This window comes from Lytechinus variegatus, chromosome 3, assembly GCF_018143015.1.
Source record: "Lytechinus variegatus isolate NC3 chromosome 3, Lvar_3.0, whole genome shotgun sequence".
In the NCBI taxonomy this organism is placed as follows: Eukaryota; Metazoa; Echinodermata; class Echinoidea; order Temnopleuroida; family Toxopneustidae; genus Lytechinus; species Lytechinus variegatus.
This window is the reverse complement of record NC_054742.1, coordinates 36,908,936-36,927,045: the sequence shown is the minus strand read 5'-3', so window position 1 is coordinate 36,927,045 and position 18,110 is coordinate 36,908,936. Positions and strand designations below refer to the sequence as shown.

Here is an 18,110-nt window from a genome sequence, read left to right as displayed (position 1 = left end):
AAATTCTAGTTCAAGTTGATTTTCCAATCACAAGGAATGAATTTCATCACATGTAGTAGAGTGAATACCACATCATAGCAAATAATCGTTATAAATGTACTGATACTGCCTACAGTATAGATGTACTTTCCTTGTGTCTTTACTTGACATCATCATTGGGGACTGTTATCTCATATTTTAACACCTTGAAAATCTAGTTCGATTTTAAATTTTATGATTTGTGCTGGTTAAGGGATGAAACACACATGGCAATGTCAAAGCCAACACCCCCCCCCCCCTCCCCCCAGAAAATGTGTGTACCCTTGTATTGGTATGGATATTTTTTATAATTAGGGGTACAATTTAAAGGAATTACACTTGATTACAGGTCAAATTTTTTTTAAGCATTTGACAAATATTTGAGATGCTGATGCTATTGTTAATGCAATATATTCATGCTGTGGGAGTTGAGTGCCCATTCCTTGGTTTTAAATCCTAGCACTCAATCCCTGAAGAAATAATATTACTACATCATAACAAAGACCACAACTGTACAACACCTGGCATCAGTGAATACATTATATTCATTGATACAGAGGTGTTGTGGTTTTTGTTAAGGTGTTTTGTTAAGTTTGGTCACGGGGTTCATGATTCAAATCCTACCACATTCATGTCATTTACCACTCAATGCAATTCTAAACCCAGTCAGAGTACATAACTAAACTTTAAAGCTACCTTGATTACAAAAGGCAGCTCAGCTACAACTCAGGTAATAATGCAATGCTTTTTCATACATTTAGGATTAAAGATTTACCAAATGGAAGTATATCATGTCAATGGGTCTGTTAAAATTATAAACTAATTAACAATCTCATGAAACGTGATTAACAATCTCATGAAACGTGATAAACAGAGTACATGCAATGCCATGGTTGGTAATCTGATATTTGTGTCGTTTACGTGACCTTTCAAGTTTTAAATGGAAGGTAACACTTCTATGTTGCTTTTCAAAAGCATTTTATTGAAGATTTCATACAATAACAACATATGCTTTAAAGGCTCTGATTTCTCACCATTTTAATCACTATTTTGCCTCATCCAATATCTACAGCCTGAGTTCTTGAAGCTTGTTTTATTCAGTGTTGATAAAATAAAATTCTAATAAATATTTCATATTTCTGAGACACAATTATCCTAATCAAAGTTTTATTTTCTTAAATCTAGTGATCAAAATATTTTTAAGCACTGAAACAATGAATCAGAATGTATTTTACATATAATTTTTTTATTGAGATACAGTAGCAAATACTATACAAATAATGATAACTTATTAAAGACAAATTCCTATAGAACCAATGCGTCTTCTGTGTTTTCTCTATGTAAAGATTTAAACACATCAATTACAACACCAATAAGCAATACAGTGAAATATAAGAAGCACCTATCTCATATCACACAGCTGCACTTGGCTTTCCACCTGCCCAAGGCGATGAGAAATCTTATGTTAAGATAACCCTCCCCTACCTCTCCTCTTTCAATTGCCCATTCATATACATGCAAGGAACTGTGACTGAGACCGTGTCAATAACTATGGTAATGTATTCCTCAGCTTCTTATCGCTTAACATCGTGACTCTAATTAGAATCACAAATGAACTCTCCTCATGAATGTTCAGAACATGAAAAGGGATTTCCCAGGCTACTCACCGCTTCATGAAGTCGAGTGGATTCGTCTCGATGCAAAGCATAATTAGCAAGCATGATCGGTGAGGCAACGGAGAACCCGAGTCAGATACATGTGTACATGGAATCTACAAGAATGAAATGTGGCTTCTCACTTCCAATACGACATAAAATACTTTCAGTCACTCATGTCTGCGATGGTGATACGATCCTTCTCTGAGAAGCCATAATCAAGAAACAAATCATGGATTCACACATAAGAATAAGCCAGCCCGGCAGTTGATCTATCATTCATGCAGTCTTAAATGAAGTTGGATGGGTTTCACAACACTTCCAGACTGAAACAAAATTAGAAAGCGTCAAAGCAAATCCCTACAATGGCAGCTTTTGCTAAATTGGCAACCAGAAGCGATAGGGGCAGCCAGAATCAAGACGGCAATATCGCTGTATAAGGAATCTATAAATGTTTGAATAAAACTGGCAAAAAGACTTTTGTAGATTAAACCAACACTGCAAAGTAAACTTGCATCTAATCTTCAGAGGAAATGGCACGCATGCAAATTGGCAACAAAAAACGAGCCAAGAGTAGATGACCAGAGTTACGAGGAAAGAGTCATAAAAAAATAGTGGCGGCTTCCATGTTTATCCTGAGGTAATGCGGTAGTGCAGAAGTGGTGATTATTATCATCCCTTTCTACAGGCATCTCCTAACTGACGTTGCATTAAAAATGGAACAGTTAGAAATAGAATGAAGTTTATGAAGTGCATGATCAGCCCCATTTCACATGCACTCTGGCATTAAAGGAGTGCACTGCCCTCAAAGCTAGATATCTGCTCAAGATGTGAAAGTAGTGGTGACATTTTATTTAATCAAGTCAATCACATCTATAGCCAGAGGAGACACACACTTTGCTTTTATCTTTCTCATTTTTATGACTGCTTTTGTTTTCAAGATGGCTATGTCAATATTGTGTCAATACATACAGATTAATCTGACAATTAATTACAACTTCAGGCAGCAAAGATGTATTTTCCAGTTCCTCAAAAAAAGTACAGGCTTTTGAACTAGTTATCTGTTTTGGGTGAATTTCTTTCAGCAAATATCAACAATTTACATAATAGTAACACTGGATTTCAATTAAATAAGCTTCTAAAATTACTCTGCAATCTCCATTAAAGGAAAGGATGGTGACAATAACAACAAACATTCCATTATTGCCTTAAATTTTAACCAAAGGGCACAATGATTCAGTTATTAAATGAACAAGACAACTTATTGATTTCTATATTCTCTCTTTCATAATAAATTCCTGCATTAACATTCACTATAACTAATTATATTATTTCCACAAAATAATTATTGTTACTACATTTTATCCTGAAGAATTGAATACGATGTCCAAACTATATATTTTCAGGTAAATAAGATTGCTGATAATTGCTAAAGCCTTAAATTATGTAAAGCTCCTTGAGGTGTAGGTATAAAGCACAAAAATCCTTAATTTTTCTGCTATTATAATATAAGAAAGTAACACAAAACTTGACTGATTTACATATTGGCTGAAAATATGATTGCCACTCAAATTGTGAGGTAAAGAATGTTACATTGTTTATCAACATTTACTGATCTGCTATTAATTTCAGCTAATGATTGGAATGCGTAATGATCAAGGAAACTAGCTTGTTTTGCAATACATTACATCCCAACACCTGCAAGGTCAAGGGTACATTTAGCTTTAGAAAAGATCTCTCAGGATGAGCATTATGAATTTGTAAGAGAGATTTTATGAAGCACACTGTAGTTTCATGGCTTCATCTCATATACATCCTCAGAGAGTCAAACACCCCCATCTTCCTTCTGAGTGTAAAACTCATGCTTGATATATAGTGGATCATGACATAAATAAGCGAAATAGCCAAATTTCCCAGGCAGAATTGGGACATTTAATACACAAAAGGAAAGCCATCCAGCTTTATTGGACTCATATGTGATCTGTGCTCAATTTCACTTGGTAGTCTCCAAAGAAAGTCTCTTGCATCATAAATGTTCATGCATACTAACAAAAATACACAGGAATATATTATTACACAATAGCCTTGTATGAAAAAATTTTGCAAAAGGCAGGATATTTCATACTGCAAAAGTTACTAAAACTTGCATATAGTTTCAATGAATGAATTTGCAATGTAGCCTCAATGATGATTTATTATCTAAACATTTTTTCTGAATTGGGCCAAAAAATAAAACCTATAAACTGGCCAATAAATTCACTATATACAGTGCGTCCCAGAAAAAACGAAACCGAGATTTAGCGATCATTTATCATTACTTAATCATAAATAAAATAGACAAATGACCTACCAATTTAAAGCTTAGAATCTCCTCTTTCATCTGATATTACTTAGATTATTTCTTATTCACGCATGAGTGAGCAAATGCAATTTGAAGAAAGGATATCAAAAACTCATTTGGCGGGGGGGTATCTGGGTTTCAAAAAGAAAACCACATTTTTGAAAAGTTCAATATCTCCTCTTTAATTTGATACCTAAATTACAGAAAATGGTCACGAAATAACAAAGTTCTGGTCATTTGAAATAAGGCTTGAATTTCAATAATTTCATAAAATGAAGAGGTTCTCCAGGATGGCTTTCAAACTCTCTCGACACTCTGTTTTGTTGACGATCAGCCATGCATTAAATCTTTTGTTCACCATGCGAAAGCTTCTGTGGGAAACCGGTGAAAACACGTTTATCTCATGAAAATATGGAAATACAAGCCTTATTTCAAATGAACAGAACTTTTTTATTTCTTGACCATTTTTTTGTAATTTTGGTACCAAATTAAAGAGCAGATATTGAACTTTTCAGAAATGTGGTTTTCTTTTTGAAACCCAGATAACCCCCGCCAAATGAGTTTTTGGTATCCTTTCTTCAAATTGTTTTTGCTCACTCATGCGTGAATAAGAAATAACCTAAGTAATATCAGATGAAAGAGGAGATTCTAAGCTTTAAATTGGTAGGTCATTTGTCTATTCTATTTATGATTAAGTTATGATAAATGATCGCTTAATCTCAGTTTTGTTTATTCTGGGACGCACTGTATAATATTGAAACTAAAAAAAAACAATATGGAGTGCAAATTTCTAAGACTAGCCTCTCAATTGCAGCATATGGCAGGCAGATGAAATAAAACGGTCTTTCATCAAATACTCAAAAGATTGGGGTAATAGAGGAGATGAAAGGAGGGAGGACAGCAAGAAATAGACAGAAGGAAAGAGAAATGGATGGGATAGGGCAATGAGAACAAGAAAGAGTGGGAGAGAGAAAGAGAGACAGAGTATGCAAGCAATAAAAAATTTAGCATTTGAAGATTTTGATTTGAATATTTTGAAGAAAAAAATAAAAAAATACACAAATGTGTCAAATAGTGAAAACAACATGGAAGAAAATAATTTTTCTTTATTTATTTATTCATTAAATGTTCAGGATATAATGAATAATAATGAATCAGCAAAGCTGTATAAAAAAAAATAATGTCTTGTTAACACAACCACACAAGATATCAAATGCCATTCTTACCTTCTTACATTCTTATTCTTTCAGGCAAAATAAATGCAATTTTATTAAGAAAATAATAAAAACCATAAGACACGATCTGTTGTACCTACCATCATAAAGTTTTGGAGTTAATTTCAATAAATATGATATTTACTCATGTAAAATCCATAAAAAAAACATGACGTAAAAAGCAATAGTGAGGGATCCAGGGAGGGTACGATTTGAATTACGAAGAGTGGGAGGGATGGAGGGAACAAGAGAGAAAAGGAGCAAGGGTAGATGAAAAAATAAATCCAGATACAAATCTTGAGACTGAAATGAATGTCTCCAGGTCAGATCCGATGCGGTTTGTTTGCTCACGTTGGCCTGTGGGGGTATTATATGAGAGGGAGTCAAATCGTGTTATATCTGATACCAAAGAGTACATTGTCCTCTCATTAGAATGCAGAGTAAAGGAGGGCAGTACAACCAAGCATCACGCAATATACCATGTACGGTGCTACTCAATGGCATATGAGAACAAATTCTAGTTCTTCATTGACACAGTACAAATGCATCCAAAACTGGAAGAGTACTGGGTGTGAAGTTACCACAAATTCTATTCAACGTTTTGAGTACTTGGTTATTATTGCAAACCTATCCACGCATTTCCGTTTCATCCATTCATAGCAAAAATGGTGACTCAATTTGAATATGATGGGCATTTCTTTCAACCCCAGTTTTCTGGGGGGATTCTCTCGCTCACTCACTCTCTGTCTCTCAGGAATGAGAATGCAAGTGAATATTGTGCTTTTCTGATATAAGAGAAGTATCCTAAATGAAGTTTGCTAAGGAAATGACAAAGGCCATTAACCAATTCCATCCATCATAAATGAACTTGTGTTTGAACAAGAATTTCAAGGATGTCTGGGCATCTGTTACAGTATTTCCCCCTGACTGATGTGGATGATTCAGATTCAAATACAAATATCCCTGCAGCATTTCTTACTTTTTTCAATTCATGGTTTGTTTTAATATTTCTCCATAAATATAAGTGATGTTATTAAACACATGAAATTTATGTTTGAGATAATGTTGAGAAATATTATAAAATGTTTGATATTTAGATCATCCTCCAGGGTATGAATTTGAAATTTTACCATAATAAACTTCACCTATTTCATAACTTTAAGTTCAATTTAAGTGAATGAAGAAAAAAATGTCTAAATAAATATCACCTGAATAAAAAACGCCAGAATTATGTATATATTTCTAAACAAAATGTGAGTTCCAAGGGGTTCTATAACAAAATATTTACGATTTGAACATAACACATTATTTTGGGACTCAATATCACCCTTTTGTACAATAAACTCAATCTGCAATCAGGTTCCATACCAGTTCTTTCTTCCAAATGCAAGTCATAGACATATTGTAAAAAACTTATTACAAAACATAGATTTTGATTTTTTAAGATTCTTCCCCATAAATCCCAATTTTCATATAGCATCTTCTTATAAGATTGAGATGGATAATGTTACATGGAGAGGTAGAGTAAGTGTCATCACCCTGGTATTAAGCATCACCTGCTAAGCAGTTTTTCTTCTCCACCCCCCCCCCCCCTTGCCCATTCGTCTCTCCATACTCTCATCACATAGGGTGGTGTGAGTAATTGGCTGCTTTTATGAATGGAAGACTTCATGTCTGCCAGTGCATCTGATTAAACAAGATGGTCTTCTTAATCAGACCCTTTCTGTAGCTGTAAGAAATGCATCAGGTTGAATGCTTCATTGATAATTTTTACTATAATCTACTTATATTAATTTCAAACAAAATTTATGGGGAGTAAAGTAATAAAAATGCAATTTGAATTTGACATGTACATACATGGTAACACTTGTGCTTAAACTTTGTTTTTCCTTCCTTTAATGGTAGTTGAAAGTACCTTTCAGGGGCGGATCCAGCTTTTGCCAATAGGGGGGGCCGAAAAATATTTCCATCAATTTTTTTCTTGATTGGCTGCTATAATCTGATTTTTTTGTGGGTTTTTCAGGGGTAACTAGAGACTGAAATTTTAAGTATATGTTACTTTTTTTATAGTTATAAACAAGATAAGGTATCTCAAGTGGTCGTAATATATAATGCGAGCGCGAAGCGCGAGCTATAATTCTTTGATATTTTTAGAACTGAAGATTCTGAGCAGTTTTTATAATCATGAACAAAGATTAGTATTCAACTAAACAATGCGAGCACGAAGCGCAAGCTGAAATTTTATTATAGTAACGTGAAAAGGGACTCAATTAGGACTGTTTTTAGTGATTAATGAAGAGGATACAAGCATCACCAATTAAATAATGAGAGTGCAAAGCGCGAGCTCAAAATTTTTGATATTCCGACCTGAAAACTAAACAGTCTAAGCGCATGTTTATTTAAATAAGGAACAAGCTGCGTGTCTCAAACCATTAAATGCAAGCGCGAAGCACGAGCTTAATTTTTTATATACTGACATGATAAAGGAGCATTTTGACAAATTTCCAAAGAGAATAGATATCTCACAAGTCAAACAATGCGAGCGCGCAACGCGAGCTGAAAATTTTGATATAACAATTTGTGTAAATCAAACAAAATAATGAAAGCTTGATGTGCGAGCTAAAATATTGTGTGCAAATTGATTTCAGAACTGGATATATGAAGTGTCATTTAATCCTCTTGCATGGGATTCATTACACAGGCAATGCGAGCGCGAAGCGCGAGCGAAAATTCTTATATAAAGTCTTTTTTCCAATTCTTTCCCCTCACCTTTCTCTTGTTTCCTTTCGGGGTCGGGCCGGCCGTTACGAGGCTGTAAATTACACATCATGGGTATAATGCCTCTTTCTTAATTTTCTTTCTGCTTTTTGTAGTTTCTATCAAGATAAAGTACACTTTTTTCTGCAGGTTGTCAAAAAATAGGGGGGGCCGGGGCCGGTTCGGCCCCCTTTCATAAACCTATCCTCTAATTAGCCGCCTAAGGGTAATGCAGATAATTCAATAAAAATTGTGTTCATAAACTCCGAAAATAATCTGCACTATTTTTACGAGCGCCCGTCCTGAAAAGGGAGGATAATCTTCATGGCAACCGAACACACCCCCTCCGATGCAGTTGCGTTGGAAAAGGGTGGTACCTTGTGACCGCTCCATGGTAATTATCCGCATTTCTTTCGAAATGCATTCATAAAGTCAAAATCTGGTCCCGATGCTGCTATTATGCAGATAATTGCAGCATCAAAATAATGCGGATAACTCTCATCCTCCTCCGATTTTACAACCAAATTATGCTGCTATTAGCCGCATAATTGGGTTTATGAAAGGGGTATAAAATGCCATCCAATCTTCACTTCAATCACATCTTTAAATCCAGAATCTAATCCTTCTAGAAATACTTATCATTATCATAATGAAAGCTATGATTTGAGAGATACTGAGATACTAATGGCATCTAAATGATTAAATTTACTGAAATTGAAAAATCATGGCTAGACCAGTAATCCCATGATCATTATCCCTTAAGCCTGCAAGAATGGAGATCATATTGCACTCAATCATCCAAGCATAAATCATAATAAATTCATAACTCTTTATGCCTCATTAAATATCTACAGTAGGGATGCATGTCCATTTTGCTGGGCGACTGCAGGACTTTGTCCAGGTAATCAATAATCCCATTATCTCATTGCCATAGCAACAAGGTCCTTCTTCCTTGTAAAAACCTTTCACTCGCCACCCATATACACACTAGAATCCACTTACCCAAGCTTCATTTCAACCCATGAGATTGCAGTGCACACGCTAACAGGTCACGTGACAAAATATTTTGCTCATTATGCGGTGAATGGTGCAATCATAGCGGATCAAGAGTGACCAGAAATGCCCAAAGGCAACATGCATTGTTTTCATCTTTATATGCCGGCTTATAAGCTTGCCGCCAACTGAATTTATCAGGTTGACAGTTTAAAAGAGGAAAATGAAACTGGATTGAGAGGGCATGGAAAGACAATAATATCAATAAAGAAACTCAGCAGGCATATATATCAGAAACAAATATAACAAATGATTCAATGTTCAAGGTTCTCTATTAATATACATATTTTATGTGTATAAATGTATCTCTGTAGATCAATGTATGTGAATGAAATTTCACATGTAATATCAAGCCAAAGCCAAGGAAAGGCAAATATGAACTAGTAAGATATTAGGCTTGCAAAAAACATCTAAAGGTGCATGTCCCTATTCCATATCATATGAATCCATGTGCTCTAAAATGGTTATGATATTAATATGAAGGATATAAACTAAAAATGTTTCTCATTGGATAACTTGACTGATTTTACATCAAAATCTGTTTCAATCAAGTGCTCAATCAAAAAAAAATATTGACAGTTTGGTCTTAAAACCCCTTCTCAAGCATGAAATGGAGTGAAAATATCAGGATGTAATCTTTGTAAGTAGATTGTAAATATCCATCATTAAATGCCAAGTAAGAGCTACAAGAATATTTTGAATAAAAATGGAATCATTTCCAAGAGAGGGTGCTAGATTTAAATTAAATCCTATGGGCTGAACAATGCTAAATATAAATTCTTATAGCTTAAAAACACATACTTTCAGGGTATAATTTATATTACTGACCCTTCAACAAAACTAAAGGTATTAAGGTCCTTTAAGAAAAGCAATTTTACTCTCATTTCAATGTGTAATTTTCATTAACATGTAGGACAGTCTGTATCATCTTTTCATTGACATTAGAATTTCTTATTTTGTTTGTCTCTCTCCCTCTCTCATCCATCCTCCTTAACACCCCCCCCCCCCATGGTTCTCTCTCCCTTTCCATTTCTCCCCTTTCTCTCTCTTCTCCACTCACTTTCTATGCATGCCCATTCTAAAATTGTTTCCACAAGCGTAACTTAGATGGTATAGAGGCCAGTAATATTAGCTGTGTGGCTCAGTCAATACTGACTGGATGCCCTCTCCTCTCTCCTTGCATCTAAAGATGGAATCTTCATGTGGGTTACATAAATACACAGTCATATGAAATCACATTTGGTGTTTGCCGACAAGGCACAGAATGGTTGATCAAGTAGCATGTTTGCTGACATACTTTGTTTCATGGCCTGGCTGTAAGACTGCTGCCAATGTCTGCATTGCATTGAATTGAAACACTACATCTCATGATTTGAGGTTTACAAACTTGATCAAGAAAAAATTGTGGGTGAAAAATGACAAAGAATTTAGATTTAAATTCACAAATACAAATACCCTTGCTTTAAAACATTAAGAGAATGACGCATGTGTCCATGAGCAGTGTTTGCTTTCATAATATGATAAAAAATTTCATTTACATTACATTTAATCATATTTTGAGGAAAAATTCACATGAACATATTTTGTTTTCACTATCTATTACAAGAAAACTCTAAACAATTTCTTCTTATTTTCACTAATTCCTTTCTCTCATTCCTGCTTTATTTCCCTTTTAATGCCAAATGCAGTTGTGACTCCTCATTGGCAGACCAACTGAAATCATTGTTGATACAACTCATTGAAATATATGTAGTGGTCACTGGCTGGCTTGACAGTTAATTCTATCTACAAAGACAATCTTCAATTAAGGAATTCATGAGTCACCCTACTGCACAGAATGTAACAGGCATTCAGCAGGAAAAAGCTAATCTATCAAATATTGGCAAATTTTGAAGTGAATTTAACTGGGTGAAGAATGCATGCATCTTGGTCCTGTATGGCCTGCATGACTATGACTTATGAGCCGCAACCAACTTTGTGGATTTAATCAAGGAACCAGGCAATCTTCCGCATGGTAGGGCAATTACATCCACCATGTTTCTTCACTTATGAAGATGAGCGACATAATAAATGCAATACTGTATGGTTCAAGCATACGTAGTATCTGTAGAGAGGGACTACATGTAGGTTTACATCTTCAGAAGATAGCATTGCATCAATAGTTTTTTCAACAATCTGTTATTTTACTCATCTGTATCCAGGGTGTTTGTGTGATGAATTCAATGAAATATTCATCTTTTTGTCTTTCAATTTTGACAGCATGATAATGAAGGTATGGAGATGAAAGTTCTACATCAAGAAGCAGCTAAGCAGGTGGAGCAATTTCCTTTCCAGATCACAGGGGATGAATTAAAGCTCCATCAAAGATATTACTTCAGTGATCTTACTTCAACGATTATGTCAGGCAAGGAGTATGAAAGTGACACCTGCACTAACAAACCTGTCAAAACTACAACAAAATAAGCTCTTTTTAGATATTACAAAAATATTGCAAGCCATATCACAAATAAATATTACAGAAATATGAAGATCATTATATGTATACAATTTATTTTCAGATGATCATGTGCACCTAAATAGTAAATATACAACTGAAATACCACGAATCATCATAAATGTACAACTATTAGATTCTTGGTGTATGTATGTTTGTTTAATTAATTGCTACTGCAAAATATAGTGGTTGAATGATATCTATAGTAGATTGTAAACAACTCTCACTTTAGGTGATAAGCTTTGCAGTGCGTTATTCATTTGCACTTTACTTTAATACTCCAAAAGGAAACAGATGAATAAGTCTAAATAAAGGAAGCTTTGTTTGAATGATTAACTTTGAGAATTAAAACAATCGACATTTTATATGAATATTAACTTTTGGGCTAAGTAAACATATTCTTGATATAAATGAATCACAGAAAATTGGATATAGCACCAAATAAATGCATGGATTTTAAAATGTAGACATGCATGTTAACATGCATTTTTTTTTTCTAGTATCCTACTATCAACTATTCAACTTTCTCTCTGAGGATTTCAGAATATGACCACTTTCTTTCGAGCTGATAATCAACAAAACTCCAATTTAAGTTATACAAGTAGTGGTATTTATTACACTCATTCCTTTGTTTTATTTCATTCGCTTCTTTTTCTTTATTTTGTTGGCAGAAGAGAGATTATTCTGGAAAAATACAGCATCTTAACATATGTTGCAAATATACACCCTGAAAGATCAATTGAAATCAAATGAACGAATGAAATTAAATGGATGACTGAAAACAATCTGCTACACCACTACACCTGTAATGAACACAGTATTATCGGCGATCTCTAGCAGCCCTCATATCACATACAACAACAGCATACACGTGTGTAATTAAAATCAAGACACCTCGCATGATCAGTACTACAATCACATCTAATTAAATTGAGGATTACTGCATTAATTACAGTATACCCTCACAGTGTCAGAATTCAATAAACACAGTGTAAACCTGATAAAAACCATTCCATCTTATGGTCTATTATCCATTCCAATATGTCATTAACCTCTCTTTAACAAAATGGCTGCTTCTCTTTCTTTATTTCTAAGTGAACAGAGTAAAGTTGATTGTCTCCGCTTCAGTGGATTACCTAAAGATGCCTACCGGTGGCCAGCCCCTGTAGATAGGATTAGGCTTTCTACTCCAGCCGACCTACCAAGCCATTGGTGGTAGTTAATATTCATATTTAATGAAAATGAGTCATACATGTGCCCGGCTTGAGAGGGGGCATGGGCTAGGTTGCTGATCATAAATAATGGGAAGAATTCAGTGAGGCATGGAAGAATTATGTGCGGAGTATGAGTGGATTGGTAGGATCACTTGTATGAGTGCTGTGGCATTTCATTGCAAAAAGGATCAACTCAGAGTGGGTTTTTTTTCTGAATGAGCAGAAACCACTTGTAATGTAATGCTTTGGATTGTTGTAAGAGGTCCACATGTATGCATTACAAAACCAATACACTGTAAAAAATATTGGGTAAAATTCTAACCAGCACAAGGGTAATTATGTGTCCAACTGATTTGGGGCAGTAGTTTACCCAATATAGTAAGCATATTGTCCAGTAAGGTTAAAATTAAGCAGCAATTACTTTAGAATGGGCAAACTTTTCATCACTGGATAAATAAAAATGCCAACAAGAAATGCCCAATGTTCGTTAGACACATAATTACCCTCATGGAGCATTTTTATCCAATATTTTTTAGAGTTTATGAGCTAACGAAAATAAACTACTACCCCCCTCTATCTCTCTCTTACAATCACGATAGCTCAAAATTTTAGAGACGCAAGGATATTAACCATTGATTATGTTCAATTTTAGTACAAATGCTATAGAAATGATTTGTTGCAATAATTCATTTGTAAAGCTATATCTGTTTCAAATATAAATCTACTTTGTTTAATGATTTACAGTATGTGAATTAATTTTAAAAATACAAAGGTATATGATAAGAAGGTCACCTCTAATCATATTCTGTGTATAAATAATTTTCAAAATACTTTGAATTCTGTTATTTCACAATACTTTGACATTTGTTATTTCACAGCTCTCTTGTTATATTTTGTTTCAGCTTGTCATAATCAACTTACCTGAGGAACTGGGGTAGCTGGAACACTCATTGCTGTCTCTACATCATACTCATTCTCCACAATATTCAGATGCCTTCTAACACTGCCTGGCTGAACAATCATAGATAGGGAACGCCTGTGTACTCTACCCTTCTGAGAACCTAAGGTGCCTTTAGCTGAAGAGCTACCAGCACGACTGCCTGCTCGACTTGAGGTGGCGGAGCGCTTTGCCTCCAACAAGGGGCTTTCCTCGTCCGAGATTGGGGAGCCTGGGTGGGGGTAAGGATGTGCCTGAGGCCGGCCTAGTTGAACATGATGGGTGGACACATTGTCCTTGTTACTCAGGGTACTATGTTTGCTGGATCCTTCTCCACCAAAACTGGAAGACTGGAGGGGCTCGCCGTTTTCCTCGTCAGCTGGAGAGCTCTGAAAATAGAAATGATGTGCCTTAGAGTTTGGACAAACATTCTGAAAGTTGGTAATTGGATTTAGCGGCTTAATCATTAATTACAAGAGGTATTTCCATTTGGAAGCAGAAGTCATTGCTTATTCAACAGTCAGGTGGATCCATTATAAGGCATGAATTTAACAGGTCGTCAGCATGAGAAAATAGCACTTCTAATAGCAATGCACTAATAATTAGCAAAACAGATTTGACAATTTTACAAAATCATAATCTTGTAGCAAGACTTACTACGTTATGATATGAAATATACTTGGAGTAATTCAAATTCTCTTCAATGTGTCAGGGTATCTTCTCTCAGTATACGATCCTCCCAATTCAATCTTTAGTACTTCATTATTTTGCATAGATCTCTGAGTCTATCAATGCCACTCACAACACTCAATATCTAATTTGAAATCATACTTGTTCTCTAGTACATGTAAGTGCTATTTACTTTAGTCCACAAAATGTGCACTTTCTTTCATCTACTCAACATTTTATTTCATCAATTATATAATTTTGGTATTGTAAACAGTGTGGTCTATTTTACAACTACATGAACATATCCCTTTTTTTATCAAGAAACAGTTAATGTACAATCTTCTATAATTTTTTTCAAAAATTGACGAAACACATAACTAATATCTGGATACAAATATGTCCATTATGTATCTTCCTCAGTATCTCTTTCGTGCAGTTTTGGTCTTCCCATCTGAAAATCAGTAGGAGTTGAAATTCGGCACTGTGTTTATCAAGTATCTTTTCAATGACCTTTTTCTCCCCACGTTCATAATTCATCATACTGTGGAACAGACTGACACAGTGGCCCGTATTCTGAAGTTTGGTTTAACTTAGACCATGGTCTAACTCTGTGCTAAAATTATGGGGAGCCAAAAATTCAAAAATATGGTTTATATTGTATATTTCTTATGTTTACTATATCATTTTCTTTTGCTTTCACAATGAAGAAAAATACTTCAGTTATCATTCTCAGACAATTATGAAGAATATGAGTGTCAAATGAGTTTACATAGTACATTTGTACAGATTTGTGCCCAAATTGGCAATCCATAGTTAACAACTTAAAACCAGGGTTTGATTTAAACCCAAGTTCAGAATACGAGCCAGTAGGTTTAATTCACTGCAACATTTATTTCCTTTATTATGAAAGAGTGACTCCTCTGATATAAACTAACACATTTTGTACAGTGTGTGTATACTTACACATAATGGATTCAAAGATAGTCTTAAATGACCACACTTATATGGTCACACTGTCAATGAATTCATGGGGTATACTCCATTTTCTGTGTGGGTTTATACACAAAATAAGACAAACTGGCTAAATACAGTGTTGAAAAAATAAACTATATTTCTTCAATGTCCCGCATTGTTCCAAAGTGTGACAAAGCTCCTGCAATAATGTTGAACATTCACACCACTAACTAGATGTCATGTCTCTCACTCTTTATTTCCAGTCAGGTAATTTATCATTCACACATAGGATATATTCAGTATTATTTGGTATATTTGAATATTATAAAGAGTTGTTTTTAATTCCAATAGTGAGCTTTTCAAATACATTTCTAAACAGTCATGCTCCTGAAGGCATAGTAGAGGCCTGGACTTTCTATATCAACAATACTAGCACTTGCAGGAAACAAAAGTTGTTCTAAACCCCATCCTATGAACCAAAGTTCTATTGGTGAAGGAAATAACTTAATAGGTCATTGCACAATACAACACTGGATTTACTTTTTTGGTCTTGTTTTATTTATTTTATTTATTCATTTATTTATTTATTAGAACATATTTAATCAGGTACAAAAGATCAGTATAAAACTGTTTTTCATCAATGACCTGATGAAAACATAAAGAATAACATAAATCATCACATCATACATGAAAATATAGTCAAAATCTAAATCAAAGATAACAATACTTAGTAACATAAATAAACAAATATTGTTACTTAAATGGTAATATTAATCAAACTAAAATATTTTAAATTATTAAAAAGGAACAGTTACTAATTTTAATACTACTAATTGTATAATTTATTCGCTGATAAAAACAATGAACAATGAAATAATTTTGGCACAATAGAAAATCGTGTGAAAAAAAATGGCAATCAGTTATAAATGTATTTATTTATATTTAATTTCTTTTTATTTGGAGGGAGGCATTTCCCCTTCTATATGTACATATACCAGTCCACTATGACATATCAATGGATCAGAGGCAATGATCCTTAGGATGGCAGCCCCTACTCATGAAAATATTTTTAGGGGGCAAACATTGACTTGCCCCCCCCCCTCTCAATAATTTTGACACCATGAAAAATGTATACTATGCAGTGGAAATAAATGTTGGAAAAGGCATTGGAAAGCAGTATAAAAGCATTAAACTTGGCATAAAAATACTTAAAACATAAAATCATCAATTTCTTAGAACTGCTTTGCAAATGAAATTCTTCATTATTTTTGGTACTCAATTTCTTACAATATATCTACACTTTTGCCCCCCCCCCCCCATTTGAAACATGGATCAACGCCCTTGCCATGGCCCATGGATACATCTTATTTCATTTAATCCTACAATTTCATCATTTTGTTCCCTCCTCAATCTCTTTTAATAATGCTCACTCTCAATTATCCACTTACTCTCTCCATCCATAATTTTTCTGATTTGTTTCCTTTTTCTGACTGCCTCCATCACAAATATTAAAACAATTACTAAATCATCAAAATAGCCTTCAATTTTATACAAAATGTATCTGAATTTCTGCTTCCAATTAATTTCCATGCCTATCATAATTACCATACTTCAATAACTAGTAATCCTAATATTGCATAGTGAATGAAAGGAATACTTTTTTTTTTTTTTTAAACAAGTGCACACCTAGTTACCAATAATGCATATAGCATTTCCATTTATTTGAAAGCAATATAAAAGAGCATTGTAGATTAAATGATTTGCTCACGGGCATAGGTGCCGCAGCCGGGGATCGAACCCCGGACTTTCCATGTATAGCCAGGCGCCTTAGACCACTCGGCCACGGCACCTCACCTCTACACTTTTGCCCCCCCCCCCACACACACACCACTACCCTGACCACTACCACCCAGGCCAGGTGATATTTTGTTAATCATGTGTCAAGTAGTGAAGAGAACCATTTTCTGCACACTATTTTGGAATAGTTCATTCCATACCCATTCATACATTCCTTGATATACTGTAAACAAGCACCTCATAAAACGAAATGAATCAGTAATGAATAAGGCATTCTTACCAACATCACTGGTGGCGAATCCCCCGATCCATCTACCAGCGACCCGCTTCCGTGCGGCGAGCTTTGGCGGCGTATCTCCTCCGTCATGCGTTGAGATGTTATGAGTGTGATGGAAAACACTGTTGCTATTTAACATAAGATCAGGTCCTTGAAAGCGTTATTTCTTGGAGAATCAACTTAAGATTCGAGTATATCTTTTGCTTGGATTGTCTACATGGAATAACTCTTTATCGGTTACTCAGCAAACAAGTGTCGAGTACAGATCCCGGAACAGATTTCATCTCACGCTCAACTCACTGCCTGGTCCCATCTACATTGGATGTACATTGGCACAGTACACAGAATTGTATGCTGACCGAGCTCGGAAAACAATACAAGAATATGATGCCTCAATAATTAGTTCTGTCTTTCTTTCCTTTCCTTCCTTTCCTTTTTCTTCCCTTTTCTTTTTTTTCGCTATTTCTCTTTCATCTCTTGCGATTTTTTTAAATGTGTTTGTTTGTCAGTGCAATTCATTTCATTTCAGTTGTGTGTACGTGATGTGTTGCGGGGCATGGTGTTCGTGGGGAGAGAGATAGGGGCGGCTCGACCCCTAGCTGTTTTTGCCGCAGTCTATTCTTTTTTTCAGTGTCATTATTGAATAATTCAGCAAATGTGGTAATCATGCACTCTAAATTCCAAGAATTTGAAATAAATCCCGATCGGCTGTGAATAGTGACCAACCGAA

General features: G+C 34.8%; 1 protein-coding gene across 1 annotated transcript in view; it reads right to left on the bottom strand.

Moving 5' to 3' along the window:
* LOC121410916 overlaps positions 1–17,722 on the bottom strand; it is a 33,271-nt gene extending 15,549 nt beyond the window's left edge. Inside the window, exons 1-2 of the mRNA XM_041603301.1 lie at positions 17,384–17,722; positions 13,668–14,072 (exon numbers count right to left, since the gene is read on the bottom strand). Coding sequence (XP_041459235.1) covers positions 13,668–14,072; positions 17,384–17,470 — 492 coding nt within the window. The 5' untranslated portion in view covers positions 17,471–17,722. The remainder of the gene's footprint in view (positions 1–13,667; positions 14,073–17,383) is intronic.
* Positions 17,723–18,110: the final 388 nt, after the last annotated feature.